The 20015-nt window shown below is 38.2% G+C and overlaps 1 protein-coding gene across 1 annotated transcript in view; it reads left to right on the forward strand.

Moving 5' to 3' along the window:
• Positions 1-20015, forward strand: part of Bmal2 (basic helix-loop-helix ARNT like 2) — a 76558-nt gene that overhangs the window by 39608 nt on the left and 16935 nt on the right. Inside the window, exons 5-14 of the mRNA XM_047550499.1 lie at positions 76-233; positions 4445-4524; positions 5914-6006; positions 7973-8090; positions 9006-9149; positions 15762-16002; positions 16513-16619; positions 16968-17118; positions 18473-18528; positions 19572-19680. Coding sequence (XP_047406455.1) covers positions 76-233; positions 4445-4524; positions 5914-6006; positions 7973-8090; positions 9006-9149; positions 15762-16002; positions 16513-16619; positions 16968-17118; positions 18473-18528; positions 19572-19680 — 1257 coding nt within the window. The remainder of the gene's footprint in view (positions 1-75; positions 234-4444; positions 4525-5913; positions 6007-7972; positions 8091-9005; positions 9150-15761; positions 16003-16512; positions 16620-16967; positions 17119-18472; positions 18529-19571; positions 19681-20015) is intronic.

The raw sequence follows: 20015 nt of genomic DNA on the forward strand, positions 1-20015 counted from the left end.
GCTCCAGGGAGTGCCTCTGGGGTGATTCTGGGTCTACCGAACATTAATAAAAAGAAGGTTCTTTCTCCCTCTTAGAGAAGCTCATAGCCAAACTGAAAAACGGAGAAGAGATAAAATGAATAACCTGATTGAAGAACTGTCTGCCATGATCCCTCAGTGCAATCCTGTGGCCCGTAAACTGGACAAACTCACAGTTTTAAGAATGGCTGTTCAGCACCTGAAGTCTGTAAAAGGTGAGTTTGAGCAGGGCTTCCCCTGGAGGCTTCTGGCGTCTTCTCTAATTGATGTCTCTGGTTGGTTGATTGTTGTTACTGGCTATTGAGATTCTACTCCAATGTGTCTTTCCACTTTATAGGCATTGATTTTGGTGTTTGTCCACAATCTGTATGTGGCAAGAATATGAAAGTGAAAGTCAGAAAACTGGGTTCTAATGAAAGCTTTGTATGAAGCTTATAATGTGAACTTGAAGTCTTTACATTCTGATTGTTTTCCCAGGTGCAATATGAAGAGAATATTACTTGCCCTTCGTACCTCTCAATCCTTAAGAAGTTCTGAAGAGTAGTATTAATTATTATAATATAAAGGCATTGGGAGGTTTCTATTTGAAAATAGTCTCCTTGAATTCAGTTTCTCTTACAACTTCATTCAGGGGCTGGGGAGATAGCTCAGTCGGTAGAGTGCTTGCCTTGTCAGCACAAGGCCCTGGGTTCGATCCCCAGCACCCAAAAAAAAAAAAAAAACTTCATTCAGATTTGCCAGTAGTGCTTTAAACTGCATCATATCTTACTAGTCTCAGGTATCCTCCTGTGCCCAGGTTCTTTGTCCTTGCCTTTTGGTGTGTGCATACTTGTGTCTGACCTTAGGAGTCCCCCAAGTTGAGCCTGACCTTTAAATTGAAGTGCAATAAATGCATATGTTTCTACGTATAGCTGAGACCATGTCTGATTTGCAAGTAACTCCAGTCTAATTTGAGGGGCTGGGTAATGAGAGTAGAAAATCAAGTTTTAGATATTGTAATGTTTTTGATACAAACTTAGGTTGAGAAGGTGAGACCTGGCAGAGTAGCAAGCTGAAGACCACAGAGGAGAGTCTAAAGAATGGTAAAGATCTAAAAGGTCATGGCAAAATTTGACTCAAAACATACAAAAAAGGAATGAACAAAGGTTGACCAAGTGTCTTACTCTAGATCTGTGTCCTACACTGCAAGCCATCTTTTTCAGGGAACATCTATTTCAGGGAAAAGGAAATTACATGACCTCCTACAGGGACTTGGCCAGGTCCAATTGAAGTTACTTAGTGGAGAGCCGTATTATTCCTGGGGCTTCCTTGGGGGAGCACGACTGGAGATTTTACTTTCGTAATAGTCTATTGTGCAATAAGGTTCTCTTTTACCCACAAGTGGGGCTTGCATAAAGTGTATGTGGCGTTTCTCTTGAATCTCGTAACAATGAAAATTTGCAGGCTCAACTGAGGTCATTTGAGTGCAACCTTAAAATTACCCATGAATTTTCACGTGAGAAGTGTCCTGAGGAAGGAGAACCTAAGCTAGGATCAGCCAATGAATTGAGCTATGTGCCTGCTCTGTGCTAGGGTTTAAAAATGAATGAGTCAAGGTCTCTGCCCTCTAGGGGTTCATGGCCAGACAAGAGGGACAGACTGATGGCAAAATCATTAAAACCTACTGTGGTAAATGTCACAGCAGAGGTCTGAGTGCTGTGAGAGACCGTGGGAGCTTGGCAGGGAGGAGGCACTGTCTAAATCCACAGGGGTTTCCTTGGGGCAGAGTGTCAGTTTTGGCCTCCGGTCCTTCTGAGCTGAAGTGAGTGGTCAGGTGCACGTCCACACAGCCTCACCAGTCATTCAGTCAGTGCTGCTCCCCTGTATGCGGGATGACTTAGGAAATTGGATCTGCATCCAGTGCACTTGGTACAGTGTACGAGGCTTGCTCTGCCAAAGTGTGGAAGCTGGGTCTTCAAAGGGCTGCATGTGGACCATGTTATCTTGGTCCATACCATAATTACTTTAAAGGCAGACGGTTGTTGAAATGATGTTTTTTCCCACTACACTCTCCATGGTGCTTTTCAAACTAAACGGGTGGGAGACAAGTGTACCCTGATGCTGCTCCCCACCTGTTGTAGAATACAGTTGATAACTGGAAAAGTAATCAAGGGCTTGGATGAAATGAAAATGTTAACATTCTTGTAAAACTAACTGCTTTTTTTTTTTTGTATATCAGGGATTGAACTCAGGGGCACTTGACCACTGAGCCACATCTCTAGCCCTTTTTTGTATTTTATTTAGAGACAGAGTCTCACTGAGTTTCTTAGTGCCTCACCATTGCTGAGGCTGGTTTTGAACTTATGATCCTCCTGCTGGAATTATAGGCACGCGCTACTGTGCCTGGCTCAAACTGCTTATTCTCCTGTCCCTGTGGTTTGCTGATGACTGTGGCTGCAGATGACATCTGGAGAGGTCCAGCCCTGCAGCATGTACTCTCAGAGAGCCCGTGGGCTCCTGTGTTTGCATCCTGTGTTCCAGTGGTGGTAGAGTGGAGTGGTTCATGTTTCTGGGCCCTGGTGGCAAACTTCCTAGTCCAGGCTCCTTGACTTGATATCTGTATGTTTTACACAAGTCATTTAACATTCGAATCCTCGGTTTCCTTATGTTTAGAATGGGGATGATGCACCTGCCTTTTGGTTTTTTTTTTTTTTTTTTAAAGAGTAAAGAGTTAGGGGCTGGGGTTGTGACCTAGTGGTGGAGCACTTGCCTGGCATGTGTGAAGCACTGGGTTCAATTCTCAGCACCACATATAAATAAATAAATAAATCTCAGCACCACATATACATAAATAAATAAATATACAAATATCCATCAACAACTAAAAAAATATTTTAAAAAGTAAAGAATTAATGCCTAGGAAGTGCTAGCATAATTTTCTAATAGGGGAGGTGGTGGTAAGAGTGTTGGTAATTGTCCTTTGGGGTAACTTTGAGCTCTGCCACCCCTAATCAACACTGTGGAAACGTGAAGCAGTCTGCTGCCTTGTTGTTTTTGCTGTTGGAATTCTGAGAGCATGTGTGTTAGAGCTTGTGGCAAGTGCACGAGTATCTCAGCCTGGCGCTGGCTAACCTGCTGTAGCCCCAGCTTTACCTGTGCTGCCCACTTCTCTTCAGCACGTCCTCCCTCCCTTGCCTGGTCAGGCTGCCCATTTTAATAATTTTAGCTTGCTTCTGCTGTGTGTGCTCTGCCAGCCTTGCTTCAGGCCAGATCGGGAAATGTCCCTGCAGTGCTCAGAATCTCTCTTCTGCTGTACCCTGGCCCTGTACCCTGTCTGTGTCTTTCAATCTGTCTGAACTCTCTCTTGCTATAGTCCACCAGGCTGCTGTGTCATAATAACAGGGAGAAGTCATTCCAGGGAATTCTTTGCAGCCTATGATGCATGTTCTTTTGGACAGAGGAGATTTCCTTTTGCTTATGCTGGGCTTTTTGGGGTGCTACTAGTCTGAGAAAATGTTACCCACATAGCACAAGGTAGGTACTTTTGGTTTTCTAGGTTTTCTTCCCCCTGTCATTTAGATAGTGAGTGAGTGTGGGCTGAGGTCTATCCAAGGGCCAATCTGTGGTTTCAATGTCTTGGGATGTCACCCCACCTATCTCTTACAAAGAGAAGTTGGGGAAAGTGGATTTGCTTCTACATCCCGGTTTCCCTGGGAATCTTGCTTTTTGGCTGTGTGACTTGGCCTCTGCGCCCCCTTGTGGCCGCAAAGGGCTATCACATGTCAAGGTTGGATGCCCTCAGCACAGGTGGGTTTGGGTTCTTGCTTGTCTCTGGTCAGATTTTTACCTAGGATTTGGTTTGATGAGTTCCTTATCTTTTTGCCAATGTTCCAGTTGCTTTATAGACTTTAATTTCAACATAATAAGCTCTGTGTTAAGGGTTTAAAATGAATTATTTGTATTTTACATATTTTTGTATATTATTAGAAGTCTCCACGTAATCTTTTAAGGGGTTTTTTTTTAGTTGAAAATACTACAAATCCTTAAAATTTGTTTATAATTCCAGGCTTTCCCCATCCAGGGGAATTCTTGTGGTGAGCTTTAATAAGCTTAAGAAATTATCAGATTAACTCAGATTCTTGAGTATTGTTGCACATGCATTTTATAATGTTTTCTTTTTAAAGCTTTTAGTAATTGTGAATTTGAATACAAAGGAAAAAGTAATTCCAAGGATTTACAACCTAAAAGCAAGGTTTTTATTCTAGTAATAATGGAAGAAGAGAATGTTTATAGAAGAGGTCTTAACAAGCCAGAAGAGGAAATGTTCCCAGCCTCATCGTCCTGAGTAGCAGCAGCAGCAGCATAACATTGCTAGGGCTCACTGAGAACTTACCTCATTTCCCTCTCTACTCTATTTTCAATAATTTTTTGGTCTGTTTATCTTTAGGCATGACAAATTCTTATTTAGGAGATCATTATAGACCTTCATTTATTCAGGATAATGAGCTCAGGCACCTAATCCTTAAGGTAAGTGAAGAGATCTATATCTAAGTTGCATTTGTCCTTTCCTTTCTGAATGGGAGGCAGATTTTCTTTGCTTCTGTTCAAACATGCAGGACTCTGTATTATACCATATTTCTTTTAATATTGAATTTGAAGCTAGAAATGGGCATGCCTTATTAGCAAAGAAGAGACAAAGGACGGGCCCTGTGACCTATCTGTAACATGAACTCCTGGTCTCCCCTAATGTAGGCTGTGTCCCAATATTGTTACCTCTTTTAGAGCCTTGTAACTGGCGTCCTGTTCCTTCATTATTGTTAGTCAGTGCGTTTCTGTCTGCCTTCCTCCACATGTGTGAGTATTCAGTCACCAGTCTGGAGGCTGGCCATGTAAGATAGGACACGTGACTGGCTTATCTGGGCGGATGATAAGTATCTTGGTCATCTGCTGTGGCATGAACTTTAAGCCATACTCTTCTTAAACAGTCTTCATATATGTTTTCATGTTTTTCTTCATTTTTTTTTCTTTTAGGTTTTTTGTTTTTGTTTTCGGGTGCTAGAGATTAAACCCAGGGCCTCGTGCACGCTAGGCAAGTGCCCCATTATGAGCCACATCTCCAGCTCCTAGATTTTGTTGTTGTTTTTTTATAAAGTTGCTCTTTTATTTAAATAGTTAAATATGAAGAGTTTTCCTAGTAGGAATAAATAGGAAGTTTTGCAGATAACAAAATAATAATTTTTAAGGATAAGGAAATGTATTTCTGGGAAGCTTTCCCACAAGTCTTTGTATTTTTTTCAGTCATAACTTCATACATATAACTGTGGATACCATACTGCCCCCCCCCAAATATTTCTGCCTAATTCACATCATTTATTTCTAATTGGTAAAAGTAAGTTCTGCCACGTTCATGTTCTGTGTCTGTCCATCTTCATTTCCCTACTGGCTGCATCACAGGGGAATTTGCTGGGTAGCTATCATGGGAGATGAGGATATGTTAGAATTTTTACCCTCTGTTTCTGAATGAGTGGTAGCATTATTCAGAAGGCATGTGAGGGTGTCCCATGAGGCATGACCAGCCTTTCCTGACCTGCGCAGTCCCCTACCTCATCCTCACTATCGGTGTGTTTTGGATGACTAGAGTTCCTATATGTAGGAGAGTGGAATTTGGTCAAGGTAATTTTTGTATTAGGAAATATCTCAACTAAATATTCTATGTCTAAAGTTTCCATGTCAAAAACATTCGTTTAGACTAAGATTCACTTTGATAATCCTTTCAATCTTTACACCTTAATAAAGTTTCTTAAAATTGATTTTTACCGTCGCAGTAACTACTGTTGGTTTTATTACCACATAGTTTCCTCAACATCTGAACTAATGTAAGACATAAGATATTTAATTTTTTTTTTTAAATCCTAGATTGCAGAAGGCTTCCTGTTTGTGGTTGGATGTGAAAGAGGAAAAATTCTCTTCGTTTCTAAATCAGTCTCCAAAGTACTTAATTATGATCAGGTATGTAAAACTGAGGATGTTTTCCAATGCTTAATTTTTTAAACAAATACATACTTCTGAAGCTGTTTCTGAACAGCTAATCCATGGGATATGGGCTTAGGTTCTGCTAAGTTAGAATTCTTAAGAGAGATGGGAAAATACCTGGAAAGAATGTAGGTTTTTTTTTTTTTTTTTTACTGACAACAGTATTCCTTTCTTGACCTTTAGCAGCTTACTGTTCCTGAGCCTCAGCTTCCTTCTGTGTAAAAAATGGAAATAATAATTATACCTGTCTCTCAGGATGCAGTGACTAAAAAAGATACCAAACTGGAGTATCTGAAAAGTGTTAGTCACCCTTCTGTATGTCAAGAGGCAGCATTATTATTATTGTTATATACATTGCATAATAGCTTTTCATTTCTTCTCTGGCTACAAATCCAAGATAGATCTTTTATGTAACTGGCTTGGCAATTACCTCATTCCTGAACACTGTTTAATTTCAACTAGTTACTCAAAAACTACAGTACTGAAACACATCCAACAGAGTATTAGAAATCAGGTAGACCACAGCTTTGATCTTGAGTAACTCCCATTATTTCCCCTCTGTTCTCAAGATTGGGAGGATATGAGGCATTTATGGGTAATAAGTTAAATAACAGAAAAGATATGAACCTTTTATACAGAAGCATTGAGAACCAGTTAATCTTCCAGCTAATTATAGTTGGGGACACAGGAGTGGTGATGATTCCTTTTAATTGGAGTTGGAGATCACTATGCACACACACCAAGCTAAGATAACTGATGATGCAGGGTAGCACTCAAGTTCCAAATTAGTGACACAGAGTCCAGTTCCCAGCACTGACTTTTGTACATCAGAGGCCATTTAAGAGGCTCACTGGCTACTCAGGAAGACGTTGGGATTCCTGTGATACTTTTCAGATTCAGAAAACTAACTTCCTCCAAAGTACAGTTATGGACATACACTTCTATTACCCAAACACACAGCAGACTGGCACATAAGTGTGGTTGCTAGTTTTTTAGTATATCTGTCTTCTCATATCAGCTGGTCCATCTGTTCTACCCTCCAAAGGAATGTCTACTTGGGTAATACAGGAGTTCAAAGAGGTGTGATCATTGTGGTCAGACAGGGCTTCACATGTGAAGTGGAATATCTGTGAGGTTGTCAGAAGGGGAGGAAGATATCAGGGGCCAAGAGCCTAGAAGTCCAGAGTATAGAGAGTAAGAGGAACAGGCAGTTGAGTGGCCATAGAATTGAGTTTAGATCTAGGTGTGATCTGCATGTAGGAGTCATGGAATGGGAGTGAGAGGTTTCCTGGGTTGGAATTTTTTTTTTTTTTTTTTTTTTTTTTTTTTTTTGGAGTATTTGGTTGGTTTGTTTGTTTAGAGTATAGCAATCTCTTTAAGTCATACTATAAAATCAGATGTTCTGTGACTTGCACATTAATCTACAATGTAATTTTTCTGCTTTTATAAAAGATAAAAAAGTGCAAAGTAAATCATAGTGATTTGTACATAATATGTGAATTGGAGGATGTTAAAAATAGTAACAAGGGCTGAGGTTGTAGCTCAGTGGTAGCATGCTTGCATAGCACATGTGAGGTGCTAAGTTTAATCCTCAGCACCACATAAGAATAATAAATAAAATAAAGGTATTATGTCCATCTACAACTAAAAAATTTTAGGAAAAATAAACTGTAACAAGAATTAACTGAATATTGGAAATTAGGCATTTGTATATGGTTTGTGTATATCCAAGAATAGTTCTGAGTGCATGTATTTTTTTTCTGTCTACAAATATCACCATGCTTCTAACACTGACTTAGTCAGTGTTTTGCCATGTACTGGACATATATCTCTGAGCTTTAGAAAATCAACCTTTAATATAGAGTATTTATCATATGTCTTTGTGAGGAAATGTAAAAATATGTGGCACTTATTTTTAAATGAACCTCTACTTTATGAATAGGCTAGTTTGACTGGACAAAGCTTATTTGACTTCTTACATCCAAAAGATGTTGCCAAAGTAAAGGAACAACTTTCTTCTTCTGACATTTCACCAAGACAGAAGTTAATAGATGTCAAAAGTAAGTACTCATTTATTTAGCATGCTTACCATTTTCTGTAAATATAATTGTTACCTCAAAGTACAACTGTATAATTTTTTTTTTTTTTTTTTTTTTTGCGGTGCTGGGGATCGAACCCAGGGCTTTGTGCTTGTGAGGCCAGCACTCTACCGACTGAGCTATATCCCCAGCCCCAACTGTATAATTTTTTAAACCAGTTAATTAAAGTTTTATCAAGAATAGTATTATTTAGTGAATTTTATGTTCACCAACTTTAACTATGTAGAGAAGTCCTAGATTTCTGCAGACACCTGAAAACAAGTACATTCAAATGAAGATGCTTTGGGAAACATCTAACAGATTCATGTTTATAATTTTTTTATAAGCAAATGAAGTTTTTCTAAGAAGGTTTTGTGTGGGGTCAAAACAATTGTTGAAGTTTTCATTACTTAGGTATATGCTGAGAGACAGATATTCTTTCTTACTTGGGTTCTTCTCAGTATGAAAGAGCTTATATAATTGGTCTTGGGAAGTATGTTCTATGAAAGTACTTAATCTCTGAAAATGATTAGTGCCAAATTGTCATTTATGTTATAAAAATATAATGATGTTCTATGCCACTGATTACTGTTGTAGTTGAGTTTTTCTTTATATTTTAATTCAATTTTGATTTAAGTTTATTATCTACCCCTTGGGGAAGAAATAGATAAATTGCAAGTGTTTTGAATTATCATAATGGGATTGCTTGACAACCACACTATTTGGTATGTTCAGTTCAGGATTTACTGTACAATCATGTTGTTACTTTAAATAATCATTTATCTTCTCAATTTATTAAAATACTGTAGATGATCAGAAAACATTAGGAGGTAAATTTTAGAAATATTTGAAAATATTGCTTTCCACTTCTTCTCTTGCCCCCTTCTGCTGTGGAAGCTGGTTTGCCAGTTCACAGTAATTGTCATGCTGGAAGGATGCATGTGTATTCTGGCTCCAGACGATCTTTCTTCTGCCGAATAAAGAATTGTAGAATCTCGGTCAAAGAAGAACATGGATGTTTACCCAGCTTAAAGAAGAAAGGTATGATCCTTTTAAAATGTCAACTGATTTGTAGCATAGGAAATTTTAATGTCCTAAATTCTTTCCGTATAGAAAAAAATAAAATGTATAATCAAGGCTAATGATTGAGACCAAAAACACTTAAGAAATTAAGATTATCTTTTTTAACCATAATTACTTAGATTGGTTCATCATATCTTTCAAATGTATCCGGTAATTACAAATTTTCTTCATTGCCCAAGATTTTAATAGTGCTGTTAAAATTGTAGTTTGGGGGCTATCAAAGGAGAAATGACCAGGGATGGAAAAGAAACTTGTTATGACACTCCACTGTTACTTTTTAAAATGTAAAAGATCTTTTTTTAAAAAATTAAAAAAAAAACTTCAGTAGCACAATAGCCTGGTTTAATTTATTTCGGTGAAAGTTTCATAAAACATTCCAGGTGGTTTTAATTCTTGTGACATTGTGATTCTTTGGTAAATGCTTGTTTCAAGATTCTTTTCTACATTCACCTTGCAGAAGTGTTTGAATTGGTTAAAAACTCATTTGTTTAACTTTATGAGGGAATTTTAGGAACTGCAAAATAGCTAAAAAACAAACAAACAAAAAACCCTTTTTTTACCTAAGACTATACTAAGCTATATGGGATTTTTAATGCAAATTTCAACTTGAGATTTGTTATCCTTTAAAAGGATATTTATATGGAGCTACAAGATTCAACTTACAAATTTTGGTCTGAATTGTTTTTGACAGCTTTCTAAAATGATAATCACTCATATCCCCTCAATAGGCATTTACCCTGTGCCAGATACTGTGCTAAGTGAATTCAACCTCATGAAGACCCATTGTTGTTGTTGTTGTTGTTGTTTGGTGCTGGAGATAGAACCCAGGACCTCAATTATGCTAGATAAGTGCTCTGCCACTGAGCTCTACCGCAGCTCCATGAAAGTGCTATTCTTACCTCTACTGTAGAATCAAAGATGCTCTAGGTTCTCATTCTGGGTTCTGCCTCACCACAGACATGCTGGTGAAGACTTTAGGGCAGAGTTGAAAGCACATGGGTTTTCAGCTAGGGTTTTAGTGTCAGGTCTGCCACGTTAGAACTGTGGAACCTTAGGCAAGTTCCTCTTACTTTACAGAAAGTGAATGTGATGGACTGAATTATGTTTCCCCCAAATTCATATATTGAAGTTCTAACCTCCATGTGGCTGTATTTGTAGTAAGAGCCTTTAAAGAGGTGATCAGGGCTAAAAAAGGGCATAATGGTGGAGCCCTTGCCCAATAGGCCTGGTGTCCTTAGAGGAAGATGAGGAGACACTAGGGGTGTTCCTGTGTGCGGAGAAAGACCATCCATAAGCCACGAGAGAGGCCTCAGGAGAAACCAAGCCTGCCAGTTGCTTGATCTTGGATGTCTCACCCCCAGAATTGTAAGAAAATTTTGATTGTTTAAGCCTCATGTATGGTGTTTAGTTACGGCAACCTGAGCTGACGAAGACTAGGAATGTGATTACACTTTCATGCAGCTCATTAGTGCTTGGCTCCCCATGAGCTCTGGGACAATAGCTAGTATTTGTGGCTCAGAAGGAAGAGAATGAAAAATGAAAGAAAACAAGGAGAGGATGAACAATTAAGAATCTACTACATGCTAAACACTTGGCATGATCATCTAAATTAACCTCCCCTCCTCCAGTGTGGCTCCAGACATCCCTGTCTTCCACATGAGAATGCTAAAGCTGAAAGAAGGTCTTTAGTTTTTCTAAAGTCTTATAGTAAAGTGGCAGAATCAGGAACTTGGCTTTAAAATCTGTGTTCTTTCTATTATACCACACCACCTACTTGAGCAGCTTCCTTATGCCCAGGGTTGTCAATGAGAGACTCCTTAACATTGGGCATGTAGCAGGGGAACTGGCTTCTGGTTTTGGTTGTAGGACTGTGTTCCTGCCCACGTGAGGATGCTCACTCCCATGTCAAGCTGGCCACAGAGATGCCTGCGGTCAGAGTCAAATATTGTTTCATTTGCTCAAAATTTGAACCAACCATATCAGAGCTCTGTACCAAAGGTACCAGCCAGTTTGTCCTCAGAAGTGGAAAAGGTGTGGGCTGACAGTCAGTGTGGCCTTTTCTTGCAGGGTCTGAGAACTGCATGTAATTGACTGGGCCAGAAGAGGGTAACTGTGGAGTGTACCGATTGGCCACATGGATGGCTTCCCTAGTGAGATCATTTTGTATTCTACTTTATCCTCAGAACTTGTCAAGTGAAATGATGCTATTTTGCATACAGTTTCTACTAAACTATTCTTATTATTAGCCAGTGGAAATCACTACTACTCAACAGAATAGATTCAGACCACTCCCTGTTAATCATGAAAGCCTGGCTCAAAGGTTTTCTTCCATTTAACCATGACATGTTAGTTACATTTAAATTTAAAGGGAGACTAGAAAGCAGCCCTTTTAATGCTAATTGGGAACTAAATTCAAGATTTATGGAAAGGTCATATTTCAAAATTTCTCAAGATGATAATGTATGACTTCATTATACTTTGTTTTTTTCTCATTTTATGTATGTTTGCGATTTCCCATAATAAAAGTTTTTTTTTTTTTTTTTTTTTTTTTTTTAGTAAGCAACCTTCAGATTTAAAACTCATTTCTGTCTTTAATCAAACATTAATGTCAAGGTTTTAAACTTTGGAAAGGCTCAGGCAGGAATAAAATCACTTAAATATCCCAATTAATGAAATCAAAGACTGAAGGACCAGGAAATGCTACCAAATGTCCTGTGTTTTTCTTAAATTTATCCTAGCATGATAATTGTACACTAGTAGTAAGTAATACAGTCAGGCACCCGGAATCCTTTTGTTTCCTCTGCACATGTAGCAGATGCCATTTGTCAGTGCCCATAATGTGTCCTGGGGACCTACCACTGCATTCAGGGTGGCTATGCCATTTGACTTCCAATGTCCAACACCTGTGGCTCTGCTTGACCTCTTTCTGTGGTCTTTGGAGCCAGCCTGCCTAAGCTAGGAACGGGTGGGTCACAGGTGCTTCCTTCTCTTCCCTACCCCACTCTACCTCATCCCTGCCAGTGTTCTCTGGGACCAATAAACTTATTTGAATCCTATCTTGGATTTGCTTCTGTAAGATTTCAACCTCAGACAGCAAAATACCAAATTGAGAGATCCAACCTGCAACTTATTGAGGAAAAATTTCAGAAAGGTATTTGAATGGATGCCCTGTAGATTAAGGCAGTGTTAGAAGAAAGAGTTCTCCCCCTTTAAAAATACCAGATTTTTCATGAATCCAGCTTGTGGAGCTGATGTAAATAGATGGCAAGGATTGTGACCTGTGACACCAATATTCAATAAAGATTTAAATAATTCTTGGAATAAGAGTTTTATGAGATTTTTAAATTAACATATTAATTGTACAGGTTAATGGGATTCAGTGTGCTATTTCCATAAATGCATACGGTGTTCATTTATCATATCCAGTTACCTTTTTTCAATCTTTCCAGTTCCAAGTAATCACTGTTTTACTTTCAAGTTCACCTTTTTTTTTTTTAAGTTTCCATATATATAAGTGGGAAGGAGGGGGGAGAGACAGAGGACATGTGGTACTTATTGTGTCTTTAAAATGGTATCTTCCAGTTCATTTTGCTGCAAATAACAATTTCATTTTTCTTTATGGCTCAATAGTACTCCATTTGCATATATACCACTTTTTTTTTTTTTTTTTTTTTTTTTTTTTTGCGGTGCTGGGAATCGAACCTGGGGCCCTGTGCTTGCAAGGCAAGCACTTTACCAACTGAGCTATCTCCCCAGCCCTATACCACATTTTCTTTATTCATTTATCTGTTGGACACTTAGGCTGACGCCATATCTTGGGTATTACGGACATGCAGGTATCTCTTTTGTATGCTGACTTCATTTACTTTAAATCTGTACCTGGGAGTGAGATAGCTAGATCATATGGTGTTCTATTTTTAGTGTTTTAAGGAACCTCCATCCTGTTTCCTATGCTGGCTATACTAATTTACCTTCCCACCAAGAGTGTACAAGAGTTCTTTCTTCTCCCACATTCCCATCAGCATGTTATTTTTTGTTGTTCTGGTGAGCAGCCCTGGGATGAGATAGTTTCTCATTGTAGTTTTGATTTGCATTTCTGTAATAGCTAATGATACTGAGATTGTTTTGTATATCTAGTGACCATTTGTATTTCATCTTTTGAGAATGTCTATTCTGATCATATTTACATTTTTAATTGGACTTGTTTTTTGTTGAGTTCTTCATATGTTCTTCATATTAGCCCTCTGACAGATGAATAGCTGATAGATGTTTTCTCTCACTCTGTAGATTATCTTTTCACTGTTTCCTGTGCTATACAGAAGTTTTTAGTTTTGCATAATTCCATTTTTGTTAATTTTTGCTTTTTCCTGTACATCTGGGGTCCTATCCAGAAAACCATTTCCTATGCCAACATTGTGAGGTGTTTCCCATATATTATGCATCTTACAGTAAGGTCTTTGACCCATTTTTAGTTGATTTTTGAACAGGGTAAGAGATGGAGGTCAGGTTCAATTTTCTGCATTTAAATATCCAGTTTTCCTAGCATCATTTGGGAGCTGTCCTTTCTCCCAAGTATATTTTTGATATCTTTGTCAAGATTTAGTTGGCTGTAGATTTGTGAGTTTATCTCTGAATTCCCTATGATGTTCTGTTGGTCTGTGGCCCTGTAGTATAGCTTGAAATCAGGAATTGTGATGCCTCCCACTTTGCTGCTTTCGCTCAAGTTTGCTTTGGCTAGTCTAGGGCTTTTGTGCTTTCGTATGAATTTTAGAAGCACTTAACACAGTATGGCACATGTCTTCTGTAGATGTTTGCTGTTATCACCTGCTCTTTAAAAAAAAATTTTTGTAGTTGTATATAGACACAATGCCTTTATTTTATTTATTTTTATATGGTGCTAAGGATGGAATCCAGTGCCTCACATGTGCTAGGCAAGCGCTCTGTCACTGAGCTACAACCCCAGCCCCTGACCTGCTCTTTAAGATAACCCATACAGTCTTCCATTAAAAAAAGAAATTTTTAAAAAAGATTTCTTGTGGTAACAATCTTTTCAGATAATGCCAGTTTATTTATTTATTTAGTTGTAGACACGACACCTGGACACAGTACCTTTATTTATTTATTTTTATGTGGTGCTAAGGATCGAACCCAGTGCCTTACATGTGCCAGGCAAGTGCTCTGCCACTGAGCCCCAGCCCCAGCCCACAATATGGCCAATTTAAAACAGCTTATTCTCTGGGCTTTTCTAAATCTAATCAAACAACTGGTTTAAAAGACGCCCCCCTCTACTTTTTAACTCTTAAATTCCTTTTTTTGAAGAGTGCTATAAACTATACCACCCATCTTCTAGGCCCGTGTTGTATTTTATTGTTTTCTTAAGTATTTCCTGATATTTGAGCATATGGATTATTTCCAGTTTTGTATTCTAGTGGACCTGTTTGACAGGCTATTTCCTACAAGTTCATGGCTTGGGATTTTTCTGAAAAGTGATTTTTTTTTAGTCAGGTTTTATTTTTATACCTTCTAATACATTTTTATTACATTTCTCCAAATGTCCCCTAAAATATTTCTATAATATACCAATGTATTATTGTAAGTGTTAACTTAAGAAATTTAAGAATGTATGCATAATGATTTAAATGTCACTTTTAAGCTTATGAATATAAACGATAATATACCCCCAAAATTAATAAGTTGAATGACAAAGGACATTAAGTTTAACTTCTTCTAACAGATATAATTATTATAATTAAAAACGCTGGACTGGTCACCAGGGTACACGCCTGTAATCCCAGCAACTCAGGAGGCTGAGGCAGGAGGATCATGAGTTCAAAGCCAGCCTCAGCAATTTAGTGAGGACCTAAGCAACTCAGCAAGATCATATCTCTAAATAAAATATAAAAAAGGGCTGGGGATGTGGCTCAGTGGTTGAGTACCCCTGGGTTCAATCCCCGGTACCAAAAAAAAAAAAAAAAAATCACTTGGAGGCTGGGAGCAGTCCTAACTACTGGAAGGCTGAGGTAGGGAGAACTCAAATTTGAGGTCAACCTGAACAACTTAGCAAGACTTCATCCCAAAATAAAATGAAAAGGTTTAGGCATGTAGCTTAGTGATAGAGCCTTGGCCTAGGCACATCTGAAGCTCTGGGTTAGATACCCCCATATCAAAAAAACAAAACTGACTTGGAAATATATAAAGTATAGACCTACTTGGTCCTAAATGAAAGCAATCAGTTGCCTTTCTGATGTAGTGTGCATCATTTAGTTCCTAGGAAAAAAAAAATGTCCTATCAGTACAGTAATTTAATAACAAGATCAGAAATTTTTTAAGAGTGAAAGGAGTAGGATTTATTTAGGTATGTAAAATAGTAACAGAACTCTTGCCAGGGGCAAGAGGGGAGCCTCAAAAGGGTTGCCCTTAATGGTTTCTTTTTGATGCACTTCCCTTCCCCTTTCATTGTAGCATATTTAAAGAACGTTTCACAGCCATTATAATTATTGTAAATGTCAATGTAAGAAATTTTAGAATTTATAATGATCCAAATGTCCTTTTCTAAAAATGTTTAATTAGATCATAAAAAATTCTGTACCATCCACTGCACTGGTTACTTGAGAAGCTGGCCTCCAAATATTATTGGAATGGAAGAAGAAAGGGACAACAAGAAAGACAACAGTCATTTTACCTGCCTTGTTGCTATTGGAAGATTGCATCCATATATTGTCCCACAGAACAGTGGAGAAATTAAAGTGAAACCAACTGAATTCATAACACGGTTTGCAATGAATGGAAAATTTGTCTATGTAGATCAAAGGTAAACATTTACATGACATAATGATTAGAATTCAACGGGTTATCTGAGGTTATGAAAGCTGTAGTTTAGTAGTACTGCTGGATTTTTTTTTTTTTTTTAAGACTTCACAACAGAAAAACAGAAAATAAAGTTTAAGTGCAATAGGGCATGGATGTGTTGGTAAATTTGTGCAAACAAAAATGTAAATTGGGAAAATATTTCTTAACCAGTAATATGGAGACTGGGCCTGGTTAGTGGCCACAGTTTTGCTGGTGAGTAGTAAGGGCGCCCCTGGGGTTGTCGGCGGGGGGGGGGGGGGGGGGTCGCGGGGGTGGCGGCCATGTGTAACTGTTCTGGTTTGCAGCTCTAGTCCTGGCTAGAGCAGCCACGGGCAGCCCAGTGGTGAGTTGCTCCAGTGGTTGCTCATCACCAAGGCCACCAGCCCACTGTTCTGACCACAGGTGGCCCTGCAGTATTCTGGGAGGGAGTACACTCAGCAATTCTGAAGTTTGTTTTCAATTTTAAAACCAGGGCAACAGCAATTTTAGGATATCTGCCTCAGGAACTTTTGGGAACGTCTTGTTATGAATATTTTCATCAAGATGACCATAGTAATTTGACGGACAAGCACAAAGCAGGTAAGCTATCATTGAGAATACTTTTTGGGTAATTTTTTTTTTTTTTTTTGCAGTGCTGGGGATTGAACCCAGGGCCTTGTGCTTGCCAGACAAGCACTCTACCAACTGAGCTACATTCCTAGCCCTTTTTTGGGTAATTTTTGGTTATAGCTTCACCTGTTAAATTTCTCTTCCTATGAAATCAGACATGTGAATCATAAGGTATTGATTTTTATGATGACTTATACTTGAAATTATTTTTATTAATATTTGATTACCATTTAGTTTTTAATATCTAATTTTATTACACTTTAAATTTAATTTTATTATTATTTAATAATTGTTATTAATAGATTGTTTTTTCTTAAGTTCTACAGAGTAAGGAGAAAATATTTACGGACTCATACAAATTCAGAGTGAAAGATGGCTCCTTTGTAACTTTAAAAAGTCAGTGGTTTAGTTTCACTAATCCTTGGACCAGAGAACTAGAATATATTGTGTCTGTCAACACACTAGTTTTGTAAGTACTTTGTTGTTAAGACCTTCATATTAATTTCAAATGGATGCAGTTTTTTCCCCCTAAATATTTTAAGTCTGCAATTGGTTGACTCCACAGATGCAGAACTTGAGGATGCAAAGGGCCAATTGTATTCTGAGTAGTTCATTGGCATTAGTTCTCCCAGTTAAGCTAAAAGTTTGCTCTTTTATGATATACTTTTAGCTTGGTATGATACACGACGGTAAAGGCATTTATTCAAGCCTTTCCTTCCTACTCTTCATGGCCTTGTCTTGTCCTTAAACCACATATCATTTTGCATGTATATCTTCTAAGCCTGGGTGCCCCATGTGACTGTGTAGTGTGTGCCAAAGAGTGAGTAGAAATCCAACTCAGGTGTTGCTAGGCAAGCCCCATCTATAGCTGGATTTTTTTTTTAAGACTTCAGAACAGAAAATAAAGTTTAAGTGAAATAGGGCATGGATGTGTTGGTAAATTTGTGCAAACAAAAATGTAAATTGGGAAAATATTTCTTAACCAGTAATATGGAGACTGGGCCTGGTTAGTGGCCACATTTCTGGTGAGTAGTAAGGGTGCCCCTGGGGTTGTCGGGGGTTGGGGGGCATGTGTAACTGTTCTGGTTTGCAGCTCTAGTCCTGGCTAGAGAAGCCACGGGCAGCCCAGTGGTGCACGTGGGTTACTCATCGCCAAGGCCCCACTATTCTGAAGGAAGAGGCCGCTTTTCCTGACTGGCAACAGTATGTTAACATGACCCTGTTCTAAGTTTTATTGTTTTTTACAAGTTTCCCTTTGATATTCCTATAAGGTTTTTATTAAACATATTTATTTTTTGGGTACTAGGGGTTGAACCTGGGGAGGGTGGGGCTTAACCCCTAAGCCACATCCCTGACCCTTTTTATTTTTTATTTTGAGACAGGGTCTTGCTAAGTTGCTGAGGCTAACTTTGAACTTGCGATCCTCCTACCTCAGCCTCCAGAACTGCTGGGATCACAGGCATGCACCACTGTGCCCTGCTATTCATTTTCTTATCTGCAATATTTGGTATAAAAAGACCCCAAAAATTTATCTCAAGCATTCTCTGTCACCCATTCCAGCAATCTTTGCCTTCTTATTGCTAGGACAGGAACTGAGAGTTTGTTACTATGAGACCATATACTTTATAGGGCATTTGGCAAGGACCCCAATACTTAGCACATCAATGCCTTGATTTCTGGTGGTGATATTAATAATATGTGTATATAAAACATTAAGTGGGCCAAGAATCGACCAATTAAATGCACAGAGCGTAATGTAGTTGTTTTAACAATTTTATTTATCTTAGGGGAAAAAAAAATCACCTGTTATTTCTAAATTCTAGGGGGCATAGTGAGACCAGAGGAACATCATTTCACTGCAGCTCTCAATCTTCAGAAGGTAAGCTTACGTTTTAGTTGTTGGAAGACTTATTACTAAGACCATTAAGACTACTCCTTAATAGTATTATACAGTTACTATTTTGTTTTGGTTTTGTCTTGGAGAGGGGAAAATTTCAAGGTAAGATTAGAAGACTTCTATGGGTTGGCTTATGGGACTCCCAGATTTGGAACTAAGTTCACAGGGAAATAGAAACCCCATTGGAAACTCCCAGGAGTACCGCCATGTCCCCTTTAGAATGCCCACAGCACCTAGTTCACACTTCTGTTACAACCCTCATTGTGTTGCAATTAGTTGTGCACTTGATGGGCTCCCCCAGGCCTCAGGAGCAGGAATGGTGTTTTAGCAGTTGGCCTTCCCTGGCAGCCAGCGTTGTCCCTTGTCTGTTGTGGTGCTTGTTAACTATCTGTTGCACAAATTAAAAATGTTAAGGGGTGACTTTTGCTTATCTATGTTACTGTATTTTGCCACATAATTGTCACCACCTCATTAACATATATTCAGGAGTATTCCATGCATCCTAATGTTGCACCAAAGACAGTTTAGAAATGAATGATTTTTTTAATATTGGCACAATATCTATTTTTTTTTAAATTTACATAATGGTGGCACACCACCATTGTGCAAAAAAACTGGCATAAAATCTGTAAAGATTATGCAGTGAAATATGGTAGTTTTAAACCTCAGGGTTGTACTAATGTATTTGTGTAATAAAAATATTAGGAAATATGAGAAATAAAGTAGATTTCTCTGGCTTTACTGTGGAGTGAAAGTAGGAGGAGACTGCGCTAAGGGTCACAAGTCAAAATAGTGCCCCTCAGTGATTTCTGCAATTTGATTCAGACCATAGCTCTTCAGTATCTCAGAACATCATGACTTATGTGTATAATGCAAAAATAAGTGTTTTCTAACATTTAGGATGCAGCTGGTCTGTTTCTTTTAAGAGAACTAGAAAATTATTTGAATTGAAAGAAATATATTAACCAAAATTACATACTTTTTCAAAGTCTCCAATTGAACTTTTTTCTTTTGCTGTTGCTTAGAATCCTCTAAACAGTCTTGCATACGTGTGCCTGGAATGTCTACTGGAACTGTACTTGGTGCTGGCAGTATCGGAACAGACATTGCAAACGAAGTTCTGAATTTACAAAGGTAAATGCTTTATTGCTGTATATATTTTCGCAAGAAAATTATCATTTACAAAACCAATATATAAAAATTTATTTTCCTATTAGCAAACAACTAGTTTAATAACATAATGGAAGAGATTATCACTATACCAATAGTAACAAAAAATAAAATATTTTAAGTTATAAGAAGTGTCCAGGGCTGAGGCTGAGGTAGACTACTTACCTGGCATGTATAAAGTCCTGGTTTTGGTCCCCAGCACCATCCAAAAAAGAAAACTGAAGTACCAAGACCTACATAAAACAACATTTTAAAATAAACTAATAAGGGGCTAGGATTGTGGCTCAGTGGTAGAGTGC

Source organism: Sciurus carolinensis, chromosome 4 (assembly GCF_902686445.1).
Source record: "Sciurus carolinensis chromosome 4, mSciCar1.2, whole genome shotgun sequence".
Lineage (NCBI taxonomy): Eukaryota > Metazoa > Chordata > Mammalia > Rodentia > Sciuridae > Sciurus > Sciurus carolinensis.